General features: G+C 36.6%; 1 protein-coding gene across 6 annotated transcripts; it reads right to left on the reverse strand.

Moving 5' to 3' along the window:
- Positions 1-2,369: 2,369 nt before the first annotated feature.
- On the reverse strand, positions 2,370-17,045 carry LOC127506765 (piggyBac transposable element-derived protein 4-like). 6 transcript variants are annotated; one of them, XR_007928121.1, is made up of 11 exons: positions 16,546-16,998; positions 12,309-12,360; positions 12,162-12,223; positions 11,828-11,908; positions 11,239-11,318; positions 10,870-11,043; positions 7,270-9,479; positions 7,107-7,172; positions 6,751-6,844; positions 6,512-6,584; positions 5,234-6,239 (listed from the first exon to the last, which is right to left on the reverse strand). XR_007928121.1 is itself a non-coding variant. In XM_051883586.1 (2 exons), exons 1-2 carry the CDS (start codon positions 16,689-16,691, stop codon positions 2,738-2,740), a joined length of 1,725 nt encoding a protein of 574 aa, XP_051739546.1. In that variant the 5' UTR covers positions 16,692-17,045; the 3' UTR covers positions 2,370-2,737. The 6 variants fall into 6 exon arrangements, 1 of the variants encoding a protein (XP_051739546.1); XR_007928120.1 differs by having other exon boundaries at positions 10,870-10,993; positions 12,309-12,354; positions 16,546-16,995; XR_007928118.1 differs by having other exon boundaries at positions 10,870-10,993; positions 16,546-16,995.

Consider the following 17,045-nt stretch of genomic DNA (forward strand, 5'->3'; position numbering starts at 1 on the left):
TTGCCGCCACACACGCTTGACACCATCTGAACCAAATAAGTTTATTTTGGTCTCATCAGACCACAGGACATGGTTCCAGTAATCCATGTCCTTAGTCTGCTTGTCTTCAGCAAACTGTTTGCGGGCTTTCTTGTGCATCATCTTTAGAAGAGGCTTCCTTCTGGGATGACAGCCATGCAGACCAATTTGATGCAGTGTGCGGCGTATGGTCTGAGCACTGACAGGCTGACCCCCCACTCCTTCAACCTCTGCAGCAATGCTGACAGCACTCATGCGTCTATTTCCCAAACACAACCTCTGGCTATGATGCTGAGTACGTGCACTCAACTTCTTTGGTCGACCATGGCGAGGCCTGTTCTGAGTGGAACCTGTCCTGTTAAACCGCTGTATGGTCTTGGCCACTGTGCTGCAGCTCAGTTTCAGGGTATTGGCAATCTTCTTATAGCCTATGCCATCTTTATGTAGAGCAACAATTCTTTTTTTCAGATCCTCAGAGTTCTTTGCCATGAGGTGCCATGTTGAACTTCCAGTGACCAGTATGAGAGAGTGAGAGCGATAACACCAATTTAACACACCTGCTCCCTATTCACACCCGAGACCTTGTAACGCTAACGAGTCACATGACACCGGGAAGAGAAAATGGCTAATTGGGCTCAATTTGGATGTTTTTAATTAGGGGTGTACTCACTTTTGTGGCCAGCGGTTTAGACATTAATGGCTGTGTGTTGAGTTATTTTTTTTAGAGGACAGCAAATTTACACAGTTATACAAGCTGTACACTCACTACTTTACATTGTAGCAAAGTGTCATTTCTTCAGTGTTGTCACATGAAAAAATATAATAAAAATATTTACAGAAATGTGAGGGCTGTACTCACTGAGATACTGTATATTACATCTTGTAAAAGGGGCATTATAGGTCCCCTTTAAGATTTTTCATATATAAACATTGGTCAATTACCATTATAATTATTTCACAAATATCTGCTAACTCAATGTATTTATTTTTACAATGGGGTATTTGTTGTTGTTGTAATAGCTTACACACAGCACAAGGAAGCTTGAATTCAAATGGCAAATTGAATTTAAAAACAAGTAAACAGTAATAAAAATAAGAACAAAAGAATACTAACAATAACAAATAAATACAATAGAACAAAGATACAAATGAAATAGACTGCTTTTTTTTTATTTATTTATTTTTCAGGTAGGTCTAACAGTAGTATTCAGGTAAGAAATTGAATAAAGAAACTAACCAAATTTACAATAACATTGGATAATATTCATTGTAAAAATTAAATACAGATTAATCAATTAAAGTTACACAAGTTGTTAATTCAAGCAGAAAGCAATTTTCTGTCTTTTGTTGTTTGAATAACATTAACAACACAGCTGCACGTTTATTAGGCTGCTGTCCCTTTAAGAACTGACGCACCCAAAATACCGCTACTATTACACATTCTAACAGCATTAAACACAGCATAATGAATCAACGTATCGAATCATGATTTGGATCGCTTGTCAAACCGCCAAACTGCTGAAATCACGTGACTTTGGCACTCTGAACAGTTGATTCAACGCGCTGATTCATTACGCTCCGAATCTTCCTGAAGCAGTGTTTTGAAATCGGCCATCACTAAATAATTTGTTATTTTGTTTTTTTTGGCGCACCAAAAATATTCTCGTCGCTTTATAATATTAATATTGAACCACTGTACTCACATGAACTGATTTAAATGTTTTTAGCACCTTTATGGATCTTGAGAGAGGAAATGTCATTGCTCCCTATGCAGGCCTCACTGAGCCATCGGATTTAATCAAAAATATCTCGATTTGTGTTCCGAAGATTAACAAAGGTCTTACAGGTGTGGAACGGCATGAGCGTGAGTAATAAATGACAGCATTTTCATTTTTGGGTGAACTAACCCTTTAATCCTCACCAAGATTGGCACTGTGACATTATTTTTGAGTGTATTAAAAAAAGATCTAATTTTGGCACATGTATGTCAGAGGTGGCTTTATTATGTGTGCACTTCGGATGTGAGCGCGAAATCTGCGGGGATAAGTAGATGTATGCGCAATCCCGCGCAGGAATTCAGACCCGGTCACACTAACGCTATTTAACCAGAGTGAATGAGAGGCGGAAGGTGCGCGTCAACTCGCTGTCGAACAGGAGAGCAAAAAGTTTGTGAGTGTGTATTTTTTTATTTTTTTCCCAGATCTTTCGATCTAATGGACAAAATAAGCTTGTGCAATGTACATATGAATGTGCCTGAAGACAACGGAAAAACATAAAGAGAGCAGCAGCTTTCATTTCTGCTCTGATTGTTGGCTTGGATTACATTACTAACTACAATTTTTGTCATGTAATTTTGAAGTAATCTACCCAGATTTGAACACACACAAAAACAATAGAGCATGGCACACTCCAGATTAAAATTATTAAAAAAATCTTTAGTCAATGAATTAACATTCATGAAACTTTAAAAATACATATGATGGACTCCAAGGACACCACTAGAAAAACAATGTCTACCACACTTAAATATATACACATGTACATCATATATATACATACACACACACACACACACTGATTCATTCTCAAATGTAAAAAAAACACCACACCTACATATTAAGTGATACACCACATATCGTATGTTACAATAAACTAAAGACTTGATATCATGGGCTCTTTTTGGGGCTGAGCTTCCAAACATCTACTGTTCAAAATCTACTCACAAACCTTTGTGCCATTCCTGGAAACAGTTCCTGTTCAACTGAAGACACAACTGAACGTCACATGCCTGGCATTTCCAAGGTGTCTGTTGCTTCTTGCCACGCACTGTTTTGCAATGCACACACATGCGGCGACCGGTAGTGGCAATATTTCTGACATCTGAGGTCAACTCAGCTCCTGGAACCGGCACATGGTCACTACTGGTCTGTTTTGGTGCTGCTTTTTGAGACGCACCACAGAGATCTGCAGTAAGCTGCTCCATAAACTCCTTGCGCGTCATGTTGCCGTGTAGCTCTGTGTGTAATATGAAAGCATTGGTGGCAGCAATGTCCAAGAAGTGTAGAAAGACCTTTCTGTACCACTTCATGGTTTTGTGCTTGACAGTGTAGTACTGCAAGAGCTGATCGGACAGGTCGGTACCCGCCATGTGGTGGTTGTACGCAGTCACAGGTGCGGGACATGGAAATATCTTTGTCTTCCATGTATCTTTTGCTTTCACTTTTCTTTTCACACGGTCTCCTTTATAGGCAGCATGGATGGTGGAACAAACAGACACTTCTTTTTTGTCCATCCACTTCACACACACAAGAGGCCCATCCCGAATCCACCTGATGGATCCCCTGGTGGACTTCTTGGTCAGTGAATTAGATGCGCTCTGTGGGAAGCCCCTCCTATAGTCTCTGTAAGTCCCACAAGCACCAAACTTCATAGCAAGCAGGTCTGTTAAGAGCTTTGGACTTGTGTAGAAATCATCCATGTAAACATGGTACCCAGAGCCCAAAACTTTCTTGTCCAGAAGAGACATCACAGCATCATATGAAATCCCATGGCCTGTAGGAAAGCTGTTCTTGCCTGCGTACACAGAGAGATCCACAGTATATCCATTTGACGAGTCAGTAAGGACAAAAAACTTGAAGCCCACCTTTGTTGGCTTGGCTTTCATGTATCGTGCCATTTCTGCATTTGCTCTGCATGCCACAAATCTTTCATTCACAGCTAAATTTCTTCTAGGATGATAGAAGGCTTTGCACGCAAGACGTATAGTGTCCATGAGAGGTTTGATCCTGAAAAGTCGGTCATGTTCAGCTGTGCCCCTCTTTTTGTCATTTTCCTTGTCTGCATCTGGGTGACTCAGGTGTACATTCCATGAAATGGTGCGGTATCTGTCCCTTGACATAACTGTGGCAGGAAAAGGCATAGAAAAAATGCTGTGCTGCCGCCAGTAGTCAGCGATGCAGCTCATCTTTACCGTGGCCATGTAGAAAACGAGTCCAATGTAGCGGTACATCTCGTCAGCGCTGACATCTGTCCAACTGTATTTGCGACCTTTTGCAAGTGCCCTGGCAGCCTGAGCGTTTGTGTTGTGGCACAGATTTGAGACCGTAGTCTCTGAGAAAAACAGTCTGAAAAGACTCAAAGGGGAGTGCGAGTCAGCGAGACTCAACTGTGGGCCAGGTTCCCGCGCAGGCAGGAATCTCCAAGGCTTTGGATTCATGTCGGCATCAGTCTCTGCTTTCCATGACAGAGTCTTCTTGGCTCTTTTTGCAACAGGTTTCTGGTCACTGTCATCCTCAAATCTGTATTAAAAAAATAAATAAATAAAAAAATAAGCATGCTGACAAGAATCTGTACAAGGATGTACTGGAAAATTCAGCTAATACCAGCCTATACCATTCATCAGCATCACCAGCTCTGACCAGCCTTGGACAGATTGCCATTCAATTAGCCAATCTGGTCCATAGCTTGGCCTAGCTCAGAGGTGTCCAATCCTGCTCCTGGAGGGCCACTTTACTGAGTTTAGCTCCAACACCCCTGCCTGGAAGTTTCTAATGATCCTAAATACATTGCTTAGCCATTTCAGTTGTTTAATTAGGGCTAGAGCTAAACTCTGCTGGATAGTGCCCCTCCAGGAGCAGGATGGGTCACCCCTGGCCTAGTTAGTCTACCAGCATCACCAGATTGATCAGGTCCCAGCAAGCTTGGACAGACATTTGAGACCAAATTTACAAGCCAGCGAGGATTGAGGCAGACAATAAATCAAAATGGTGTGTGTTTTGTTACATTTAATTTGAAATATAATTTGTGCTAATTCTCTGTGCCTTTGTTGATACCGGACTTCTGCATCCGCATGCGTCAAATTTCATATACTCTTAACTCCTATAACTTGTTTTCTGTCCGTGAACTCCCTCTGTTAGCGAGACTTATATATAACTTTTTTTCTTTTTTTTTTTATAAATCCTTGATCAAATATCGATGCTGCATCATTTACTTACCCTAATGTCATTCCAAACCTTTAAGACTTTTGTTCATCTTTGAAACACAAATGAAGACATTTTAAAATAAAATCTGAAAGTTTTATGTCTGTCCATTGACAGTCTACACAACTACCACTTTGACGCTTTAAAAGGTTCATAAAGAGATTGTAAAAATAACCTATACGAATTGAGTGGTTTAGTCTAGATTTTCTGAAGAGACTCCACTTTATATGAACAGATTGAATTCAGGATTTTATTGAACATATAACCATTCATCAACATACACATCAGATATGGTAAACGGAAGCTCGAGCATGTTAGCTTGAAGTGCGAGAACCAGTGAGGTTCATTCTTATGTACACTGTAAACCCTAATAAGTTGAGACTACTCAAATGAATTGAGGAAAGTGATTCCCTCAATTCAATTGAGTAATGGGGAAATGACAACTCAGTTTAATTGAGTTGGCCTAATGTGGTCTTTTCATTGAATTAACTCAAATGTTTAAGTACAGAACTTAAAAGGCAAATAGACTAAACTCAAACTTTCAAGTTTATATTGTGTTTACTTTTAAATAAATTATATTTATATTACTATTAAATAATTGATAATCAAAACAAGTTTTGTTTTTCCACATTAAAAGCTTTATTAGGGTTTTACTAGATAGCTGAACTTCTATGTCTACTGACTTAACATCATATCATTTAATCAATGAAAAATACAATTAAAATTCTTGCAGTAAAACGAATCAACTGATTTAAAATTTCTTTATCAGACATTTTAATGTGAAATTGACCATATCAGAATAATTAAAAGCATAGTGTAATGAACAACAACAGCCCCTCAGTTGTCTTCAGTGTGAATAGATAGATCACATCATACAGTCACTTTTGGAACCTGGAGGATTTTTCTGAAGAACAATGTGCAGTTTAACTGCTCAGGACATACAAGTGACTCATGAACAATTATCACAAAACAAACAAAAAAACAATCATTGATCATCTAGGTAACAACAGTATTAAGAATGAAAAAAACAACTCGTTCTTATTTTAAGATTTTTCAGATTCTGCAATGTGATGTAAACTTTTGACCACTGTATGTGTGTGTGATACAGTCAGTACAGCAGGATAATGTCAGTGAGATATCAAGACCCCTGTCATCCTCTACCATGTCCTTTCTCATCCTGTAGAAACTGCCACTGGTGGTTCAAAGGGTCCCCATTGCCACAGTCTTTCAGATGAAAGGATCCTTTGACCAAAAAATAAAAATAAAATTAAAACACATTTTCTCTAAATACATTATATAGTTCTCATTGTTTAAGCACAGAATAGAATGATGCAACATGTCATTTGATAATAAAAATGTAATGATAATACAAAGCAATTTTGTTAGTTGGACAGCAACAAGAATGTAAAAAGTCAAAGCAAGTAAAAGTGCTTTCTTGCCATTTCAGTAACTGAATAAAATACAAGATAACTTCGGTAACTGAGTGGTATTCAAACAAAAACTCTTTCTGTTACCTGATTGATGACTCTGTTCTTTGAAGAGTAAGTTAACAGTATTCGAGAAGAATGGCAGCATTTACCACCTGGCCTAAAAACAGTCATATATATAGTAAACATCATAATAAAACAAAGTAACTTTACATTATAGATTTCTACACTACACTAGAACATTTAAACAAACAACAGGAGCGAAATTTACACTGCACTTTAACAAATATGATATATTTAATGTTAAGTATCTTGCTAAAACACACCTTTTCTGTCCTTGTCTGCCTCACATGAATCAAAAGTCAGCTGCAGCTCTTCCTTCAGTGCTGTATTTGAAGCTTCTGAGGACAGTTGTGTCTGCTGATTTGTCAAAGAGGAATGTTAACAACTCAAGCACACTAACAAGGCTAACATTAATTAATAAACGTTTAATATTTAACTAGCTAACTTCTTATAAATGTATGTATCAGTTGCTAAGTTCTAGTTAGCAGTTTACCAAAATAGCTAAGAAAGCTAGGCTAATTTTACAACATAAACACACTCAAAAATCTTAGTGAACAACACTTAATCTTATGTTTTGTTAAATACTCCATTTAAAATGGCTCTATGAATTTGCACTTACCTTCATCTGATATAAACGTCTGAAAATGCAGGATTCTGTCAGCACGCAATAACTGAGGCCAGCAGGCTAGAAAATATTGTTTAGAGAAAAATGATAACATTGAAAAACTCAACGTGTTATGGTAAACATGTTATATACATTTATTTTATGAATTTACACTTACCTTCTTCTAAATCGTGTAAGTTAAATCTCTCGGATGTCAGCGCGTGCAAGATTTGAATTCAGCTGGAGCGGGAATAAACGGCTCGAAACAACGTCGGGCTAGAAAATAGTTTGGGGAAAAAAAAAAAAAGATGCATTGAACAAATTTTATGTTCTAGCAAACATATTATTTAAAATAGTTTTATGAATTCACACTTACCATACAGAACAGGATGTATATATACATATATATATATATATATATATATATATATATATCTATCTATCTCTTTGAATTATGTCTTAAAGGGACAGCAGTCTAATATTCCTGCTGTTTTTAATGTTAATCAAACGACATAAGACGAAGAAATCTCTCACTACACTTGACTGAATAGCTTTTGTAACTTCAATAATGTTTAATCGTTATTTAATTTATTCAAAGAAGTTTAAATGCAGTGTTATTTTATATTTGATTACTTCAATTTCTGTACCTGAAAACCTGTAAAGCATTGTTTATTTTATTTGTATCTTAGCTCTCATGTATTTATTTTTGCTGCTTCTTGTAGTTAGATTATTTTTTTTTTATTTCTTTATTTGACAATTGTCCTATTTTTTACGGAACATAGCATTTGTCCTCATTGTACAACATCACTACTGGTTTATATATGAACAACAGCAGAACTGCTTTCATTATTTTTTTAATGTTATTTAAAGTACATTCTGATACTTTGCTTGTTATATAGACATGCAACATTTCAGCTGTAAATAATAAATGTTAGCTAGATTATGTTCATTACCTGTGTAACAACGCAAGTTTATCCTTAAATTAAGGATAATCACACTTAGTTTGCAGCGTTCACTTATTCAAATGAACCAACAGAGCAATTGCACCAGGGTTCGTTTTTATCAAACCAAACCTGCCAAGTGTGAACACCCTATAAAAAAAAAAAAAAAAAAAAAAAAAATGTATTTACAAAAAAAAAATAAAAATAAAAAAAATCTATCACATTATGTGTGTTGGCCCACGTGATTTATATTTTGCGCTTTAGAATTTGTCAAGCGAACCAAGGCTGAATCCCAAATGGCACACTTCTATGCACTTTCGATCTTGTGGATTTACAATGGCGTGTCTGTTAAGACCACGAGACCAAAAGGTGTCCCATTCATCATTTTATGTTTCAGAAGGGTGCTCGCGAACGCCCCCTTTGTGGCTGCTATGCACCCTCGATGAGCACTTCAGCTGAGCCCACAAGTTTGCGAGCTACGCAGAAGACTTTACCCGGCAGTCAAAGCGGCATTACGTCACAAAAGTGCGGACTCGGAGGAAGACCGTGAGGGTTTTCACTGGTATGATTTTAAGATTGAGACAGCCTTTAAAATGGCCGAATCAGTGCCCCAACTGCTGAACTAGGGAGCTGATTGACACACACACACACACATAGAGTGCAGTCAAATGCCATAGACTATGTAGAGATTAGTGGACGATTTCAACTTGTTACACTATGCTAAAGCTACAGGACTTCTGAGATCCAACTGCATCACGATCATGACGCAGAGTATTTTAACGTCATTTGAAAGTTCAACCAATGGAAACTGGATCTTGGGTGTGGTGGATGGGTACGGTAGGTACACTGTAGAGATTGCTGTAAATTTTACAGCAACTTACTAGCAGCTGAATGACTAATTTACTGTAAAAGATTTTACAGTATTATTGTATTGACAATTACAGTACTTTGTTTTATTTACAGTATCATGTTGTCATTTCCAGTATACTGTTGAGTTTATTTTTTACTTGTATAAAATGATCCAATTGCGGTACAGAATTGTAAACCTTTTTTTTTTTTTTTTTTTACCACTCCCCCAAAAATGAAACTCATGAACATTTGTCCTTATAATATTCCTTTTAGTAATTTTAAACTTTTTTTTTTTTTTTTTTTTTTAGAAGTACAAATTACAAATCTTGACCTCTAGGAGCCACTAGCTGAAGAAAAAAAAAGGCAACACCACCAACCGTCTCCCAGGGACCATTTATATCTGTGGCAAAAACATACAGGCCTTAAAAATACAGTAAAAGTCAGTTTGTGTTGTTACATTTCAGTAATTTTGGCAATCAAAGTTGACAAGCTTTCTGATGAGAAACACCATGAGGGGTTCAGGCTGATTTTTCTTTGGACCTTTAGAGATTTCCATCTGATCTGTGACTTTGGTGTCATCAGGATTGATTCTCAGAACCTGCAAGCACAAAAAACATTGTACTTTTCAGACCAGTGTTTTCAGAATTTGCCCTAACTTTCAAACTTGGTGCTGTAGGCATTTTGATGTTAATAAAAGCACTACATCTGATTCTGAATGGAGCTATGTGGATGGTACATAATTAGTAGGGGTGTAACTGTTCAAATTACTCATGGTTCAGTCATCATCATGGTTTTAGGGTCATGTTTTTGTATGTGTTATGTTCAAGGAAAATTTGACAACTGTCAAATAATAAAATAAGAACAAATAAAATACAAGCAACAGCACACATATATACAACAGAGAAAAGACAGAAATAAACCTTTTCGGGGTTTTCAGGCATCTAAAAGAGTAGTTTTCAGGTACAGAATTTGAATAACGTAATCACATAAAATAACACTGCACATAATCTTTACTGTATAAATTAAACAAAGATTAATCATTATTGAAGTTACAAAAGCTATTCAGTCTAGAGCAGTGAGTGATTTCTTATCAGTTGTTGTTTGATTAACATTAATAACAGACAGCAGTAATATTAGACTGCTGTCACGAAATAAGGCATAATTCAATTGATACCGATACAATTTGTGTGGTATTTCTTGACTGTTTACATTTACTTAAGACATAACCTACTACGTTTGCTAGGATACTCGCTGAGACGGGCATGTTGACATAATTTGTGTGTGAATTTGTCCGTTCAAGTGCAAAGCTTGAAAGCAAACTCAGTATTTGAGCGCTGTCTGAGATGCAGCTTTCTGTGCGTACTTCGGATGAGTGCACACATAAATCTTCAAGGTCCCTTTCAAATCTTGCACCTGAATGAATAAATTGGCAAGGCTTAAATGAGTTGAGTTTAAACACAGATGTCAATGTGTGCTGTTCAGGTCTCACCTGAGGTCGCGCTCTATCAACACCCGGGTGATGACAGCGTAAATGGCAGCACTCGACTGAACAGTTTACAAAGAGTGACTGTTTTGTCCATGCTTTTTTTTGATCATCATTGTTGTAACGTATTGGGAAGCCAATGTATGCATCCATCGACTGAAACATTAGCTGACCTCGGCCTGTTTTACACTTATTTCAACAAACCATATTACAGACGTGTCATCAGATTTGATATGAACCGCAGTGAAAGTGCGTGCTGAACGTGGGTGGATAACGGTGTGGTTCGAGAAGTGTTACACCCCTAATAATTAGCTGAAAATCCATTGCATTCAAATAATTAATGCTCCAATCTTTACAATGCATTTTTTGTAGCTCAAACAGTAGAGCAAGATGCTAGAATGCTGAAATAATGGATTTAATAAAAATTAAATACAATGTAAGTTACTTTGGATAAAAGTATCTGCCAAAAGCATGAATGTAAAGTAAAAAATTTATTTTGGCTTACCCAATTCTGCATTCCGACAAAACGGACAGATAATGCTGAAGAAGAGTCTGTTGCTGTTGTGGCTGGATGATGATTCTTCCCTTCATAGTCAGCATCCATGTTTTTGCTTGGAGAACAGACTCTCCTTTAAGAGTCACAGCAGCCTTTTAGTGTTATGATAGTTTATAGGAAAAACTACCATAGAAAACAGAACATATGACTAACAACAATTTGAGGATGAGGTGAGATATTATGTTGTAACTGACTACATTATGGTGTTTAGCGTTTTTAATAAATTAAACATTTAATATATTTAATGATTATGGTATTGTATAACATATCTTATAATATTTCATAACTTTGCCATGTTAATAATGGCATATTGCTAACCCTTTTTTTCCTCCTCCTCAAAGCGTCACCCGTTCTGTGCGTTCGTGGAGAGCAGCGGTGTACAGTCAAGGAAATGGCAGCTGCAAATTCAAAATAAAGAACAAAAAAAGCAGTTTAAAAGCAGTCTTATGTTTGCCTGCTTAACTAGCGCTTACTTCGGCTAATTTATTTATCGATCTATCGATCTATTTATCTATCGAGAGAGAGGCTACTTTAAGGTGTTGCTTACGGAAGCCTGTTTCCGCCACTAAATAAAAACAGTAATTGTGACTTCTCTCACAATTCTGACTTCTTTTCTCACAATTGTGAGTTATAAAGTCAACATTCTGAGAAATAAACTCGCAATTGTGTGATATAATGTCAGAATTGCTTGATTAAAATAAAACGCAATTGCGAGTTTATATCTCAGAATTCTGACTTTATAACTCGCAATTGTGAGAAAAGAAGTCAGAATTGTGAGATATAAACTCGCAATTACTGTAGCCGAAATGGACTTCCATAGTTGCTTAAGGCAGCTAAACGTACTAAAGTTATTATGCTTCTTTGTTTAATAAGTTTACTTAAGATAATTTAGGCAACATTAACTTACCAGTTGATGTCACCATGATGGCAATGAAAAGGATCCAACATACACCTCCGATGTTGCAGATGACATGTTCCAGACCACAAACTTGAAAATAAATCAAATCATGTATTTGAAGATATTGTTTAAAAACCACACTTAAACAATGATGTTGCCCAACTCATTTTCCCCCTCAGTATTTCATGTTAATTTGCTGCGGTTAACGTTGCCATCCGCCTGATTAGCTAACTTGCATTAAAGAAGCAGCGGAACATGCAAAAGTTATGTTTTTTTTTTCTCTTTTTTCTCCAGTTTAACTCAAATTTATTTCAGCTAATATAGGTAAACTTAACTTACTCACCAGTTAATGTTATCACCGTTATGACGGCAATCCAGCTGACAGAAAAAAAAGGCAGGAAAACTCTACCGACGTGAAAAACGACACGGTTACAAGTGAAAACACTAGAAAATGTTTGGTTTTACAAAAAAATTCAAATAATATACTAACCTTTTTGATGAGTCACTGGTACATTTTTTTTTTTTTCGTCCGTTAACTGCCACTTCCACCATAGAGTGAAGAAAAAAAAAAAAAAAAAAAACTTAATCTCTTGCCATTGGTCAGTTTTTCGCGGCCAAGTTCACTACTGTAAACTGATTTACAGTACAGAATAATTACAATAGTGACCATATATTTTCCCATCATCATTACACATTTTACAGTATCTTACTGTACATATTACAGTAAAATACTGTTCAAATTACAGAAATCAGTTACAGTGTATAAAAGACTATAGATATAGAAAGACGGTTCACTCCTATTACTTGTGAATGGGTGAAACTGCAACGCGCAATATGGCGGAATATGTCCCGCTTTCCAAGTAAAAGAGCCAATCGCTGATCGGTAAAGTCATTGCATCACTGCAGCTGCCGTTGGAATCTCCCGTTCCTATAGAAACCTGAGACTCGCGCTTAGGAATGGAAATGCACATTGGCTGGTCTAGCCTGAAAAATAAGCTTTTGAGCATAAGAAACAACATTTAGCCTATGGGACAGTTCATGTCAGATTTTTTTTGTGGATTTGAAATATCTTAATTGTGAGTTCGGCATACAGTTTTTGAGATTTCAGGATTCCCCCATTTAAATAGATAGGACTTGGGCTTGGACGCCCGAAATAGCTGCCAGGAGGCGTTGCAAATATGGCTGCTGAGGGAACAGACTTTTCTTGAAAGGGACTTTGGTAGGGACGATGTGTAAAGACCGCTCAGACACTGATTTACAGCTGGAGGGTGCTTGTATTGGATTGATCACTCAGATTGACAGGTCTTGATTTACCATGCACCATAGAATAGACAAGAAATAAGAGCCTGGTTAATGAGTGGTGATCTTCCAACGCCGTTTCATCCTATTCTATGTAGTTTTATTGTGGCATTTACAACAGTAGTTCTTATGTTCAGGGTTCATTCACATTTCTACCAATGAATTTCCATGACTTTTAGGCAAATATTCATGACCTAACATTCCATGAAAAGTATGTGTATACATGTAAAATAAGAATAAAAATCCATGTTCAAATGTCCAATTACAGCACATCTTAACTAATTAACAACAAGCTATGTAGTTTAATACAAAATAAACGCTGACACCAGTAAGACGGTTAGATAAAATACTATGTCTCACCCTAGCAACGAATTAACATGCATCAATGGGAGGCAATGACGTTTAAAAAAAAAAAAAAAAAAAAAAAAAAAACACTGTAACACTGACTGTAACTTTACAAGGCTGCGGGGCTAGAGACAAACTTTTGGAATACAAAACTTGGTAACTAAGAAGATTTAAAAACAGCTTTGCCTCCTAGTCCTATTAATCTCATTGGAAAACCATCAATCAAGAAGATAACATCCCTATTTAAATTCCCCCAAAACAGTCATGTTTATTTATTCATTTTTGCAATTTACACCTATACAAACTGCAACTGCCAGACATTACCCCATGCCAGGGTCAGAAATAAACTTTTCCAATATAGGGCCCCTTGCAATTGATTTCCAGGGGCATTTTAATAATTTATAAGTGCAATTTTTTTATGATTTGTGTTGTCGCTTGTCAAATACTTAACATTAACCAATTACTTAAGTCAATCAGAACGCTATATAGACTGTTACCAATAAAATTTTACCATTAACAAAAAAAAAAGCCATCTTAACACAGCAAAGGTGGTACAGAAGCTGCACCTGAAATAGCGTTAATGTTTATTTACAAAGACTGTTTAATGTTACTCAAATTATAAAATTAACAGGAACTCTTTACATAGTCATTTTTGTCAATTAATGCTCTTGATATTGTAATAATGATTATTAATGTTGATTAATAGATGCGTAAAATGTTTTTGTGTTTGGGGAAACTGAATGTCATATTCTGGCTACAAAGATAAAACAAACTAGAACCAGATATGAATTATTTTAATGCTTTTTACACATTAGAAAATAAAGAATTAATTTGATCTTACCAGCATGATGAATAAATTATTTTAACTAGAATAAACTGTAGCCTATATAGAGGGAGCAGAGAACAGGACCGGGTCCATAACTTGGGTGTAGCGTGAGTTTAAGCGCTCTCACAAACACTCCTGTTAAAATCACGGAAGCTGATGACACTGCGACATGAATCTCTAACATCCAATCTGCACTTTGTTGTTTATTATGGAAAAATGTGCGAGTTTCAGTCAGAATTCAGACAGAGCGCGAGCACTGAACTAAACTCTTCGTTTCAGCAATGACTAAACTGAACGCTTCTGATTGGCCATCACGCTCGACAGAAACGCATGTGATTGGTTATATGCGGCAGTCGGGTGGATCGGATAAACAAATTATGTTTACGAAGTTTCAAAGTTTAACAACTATTATCACGTAAACATATTCTATTACATAAGTATTTTGAAACAAATTTCCATGACTTTTCCAAAACTTTCTGGTTTATTTATTTTTCCATAACTTTTCCAGGCCTGGAAAATGCCGATGGGTGAGACTACGCACAGCAACATCAAACAAAGCCTTTCTTTCTTATCTTTTGTAGAAGACGGAGAGGACCCATACTATGCAGTTGCCAGAAACACCCACCCAAGGCATGCTGCAAGGGAAGGAGTGAAACACACCCGCAACCCTGTCTTTCCTTCTCTCTCTCTCTCTCTCTCCACCTCCTTCGTTGTGAAGTACTACTAGCACATAGCACATCCCTTCAACCCAGAAATCTCACTCACACACGGCCATGTACACACTCTCTTTCTCACACATGCACACACTCATTCCTGTTTCAAAGTGCTCATTTCTGTAAATGTATTGATTTTTCTAAAATAAAGTGAAACCACTGTTTTTTTAATTAAAATACACCTTGCCTTAATATAAAGTGAAACATGCATACATCTTCTGCTTTCAAACCTTGTAAAAAAAAAAAAAAAAAATGTTGCCTGATATTGACCAATACACATTTTGAATAGTTAAATGTGTAGTATTAGATTCAGTGTTGAAAAAATATAAAAAATAAAGTTTAATTTTGAAGAATTTCTACAAGCAAATGTCACCAATTCGGTGGAATGGCCCTTCAACATTTCCGAACTTTGAGTTTTGAGTGGTGTATGTGTGTGAGGAATTGGAAGCAAGCAGAATCTGGGTATTTCTAAAGCACACAGCGTAATCGCACATCTTAAAACTAAGCCCAGAATCGATTATGATATTCTCAGAATTGATCCAGAATCGTTGGAGAGAGAATCGCGATGCATCGATTTTTTTTTTCTCCCCTAGTGCCCCACCTGCGCAACTGGGATTTAAGCCCGGCTTGTGAGTTTTGCTGGTTAGATCAGCATTAAAGAACTCTCTCAACTGTTAAATAACAGATATAAGATTAAAATAATATCGGATTTGTCTAATTTTAAATTAATTTTTCATCTCTATTTATTGTGTTTAAGTAAGAAATTTACTTTTGCTATGGTTAAATAAATGTTCAGTGATATCTTCCAAAGATTTTTTTTTTGTTTGTTTTTTGTTTGTTTTTTTAAATCTTGGCGCATTTTTTTTTTTTTTTTTTGTTTTTTCTGCATATAGTGTTGATATGGCAATGCTGGCATGTGTGGAAAGTTTTAAACAATGTGTTACAACTAGCCCCACTTTGTGCCCCGCGCTCCCCCTACGCCAAAATGCAATCACGCGCAAATGAGCTGCTCTACTAGTATTGTGAAATTGAGTTCTTTTTATGTGCTATTAGTATTCTCTACACTGCAAAACCATTGTGTGTTCATTCAGCAATGTGTAGGCCTATGTAATACGGATAAACCGTGTCCCGTTTTGATTCGCAACATTTTACCTTAAAATACGAGAAGCCTGTACATATAATAAACATATTTTACAGTTTATTTAGCAAATGTTTAAAGCCGTTTCGCAATTTCAATCATCATACAGTAACCAGAATTACCTGTTTAAAAGGAATTATTTGAACGTTTCAAAGTGGACTGTATTAAAGAATCTGTGATTTATCTTTTTCTTTCAGTGTGTATATTTAAGAATATTTCGTACGGACGCCTCTAATTTAAATTTCTAGGATGTTTAGAACATGAAAACAAATTGAACTGTATGAAGTGCGTTTTTATTTTAAACCATACAAAACGAGCGTGTACATTTTGAAAAGTTGCCTGTAACTCGGGATAACACATTCCACTGATAATGTAAACCCGATTGAAGTCAGTCTAAATAACTCACTCGTTGGTATCCTCCACTGGATCAATTCGATCCTCAAAATGCAAGCGCTCATCTTCAAAGTCTTCGTCTTCTTCCGAGGAAAAGGTGAACTCTTCATCACTGTCCATGTTCACCTGGACAGCTTGTTTACGTGAGCGTCGCGCCATCTTGATGAAAAGTTAACAAAGCTGCTGCTTCTTCGTTTAGTTTCTTGGTGTGTTCCAGACCATCGTAAAAGGTGCAATGCCGCCACCTACTGTATTGGAGGCTTCATTGATACCTTCTAAAATTCTCCTGATAAGGCCAGTTCTTCTTCTTCTTCTTGTAGGATTCCGGCAGTGTAGACGCTGCTAAGCGTATTACTGCCCTCCACAGGTCAAAATTTAAACTAAATTCTTACATACAGTCCTGTGTCATGCAAGAACTGAAGAATCTCCTTGGTGATCAGTTTATGCTTGTTACTGTGTCCAAACAAAGATAAAACAGAAAAAGCCTCAACTCCAAGTCCTGCTAGTTTAACA

The sequence above is a fragment of the Ctenopharyngodon idella genome, chromosome 24, assembly GCF_019924925.1.
Source record: "Ctenopharyngodon idella isolate HZGC_01 chromosome 24, HZGC01, whole genome shotgun sequence".
NCBI classification, from domain to species: domain Eukaryota; kingdom Metazoa; phylum Chordata; class Actinopteri; order Cypriniformes; family Xenocyprididae; genus Ctenopharyngodon; species Ctenopharyngodon idella.

What these genes read in the sequence shown, in the direction of transcription:
- LOC127506765 (XM_051883586.1), bottom strand. Translation starts at nt 16,691, where the DNA reads ATGGCGCGACGCTCACGTAAACAAGCTGTCCAGGTGAACATGGACAGT. An exon ending in CCAGTGGAGGATACCAACGA is followed by an intron (nt 4,317 to 16,545) that starts GTGAGTTATTTA and finishes TTTTTAATACAG; the next exon opens with ATTTGAGGATGACAGTGACC.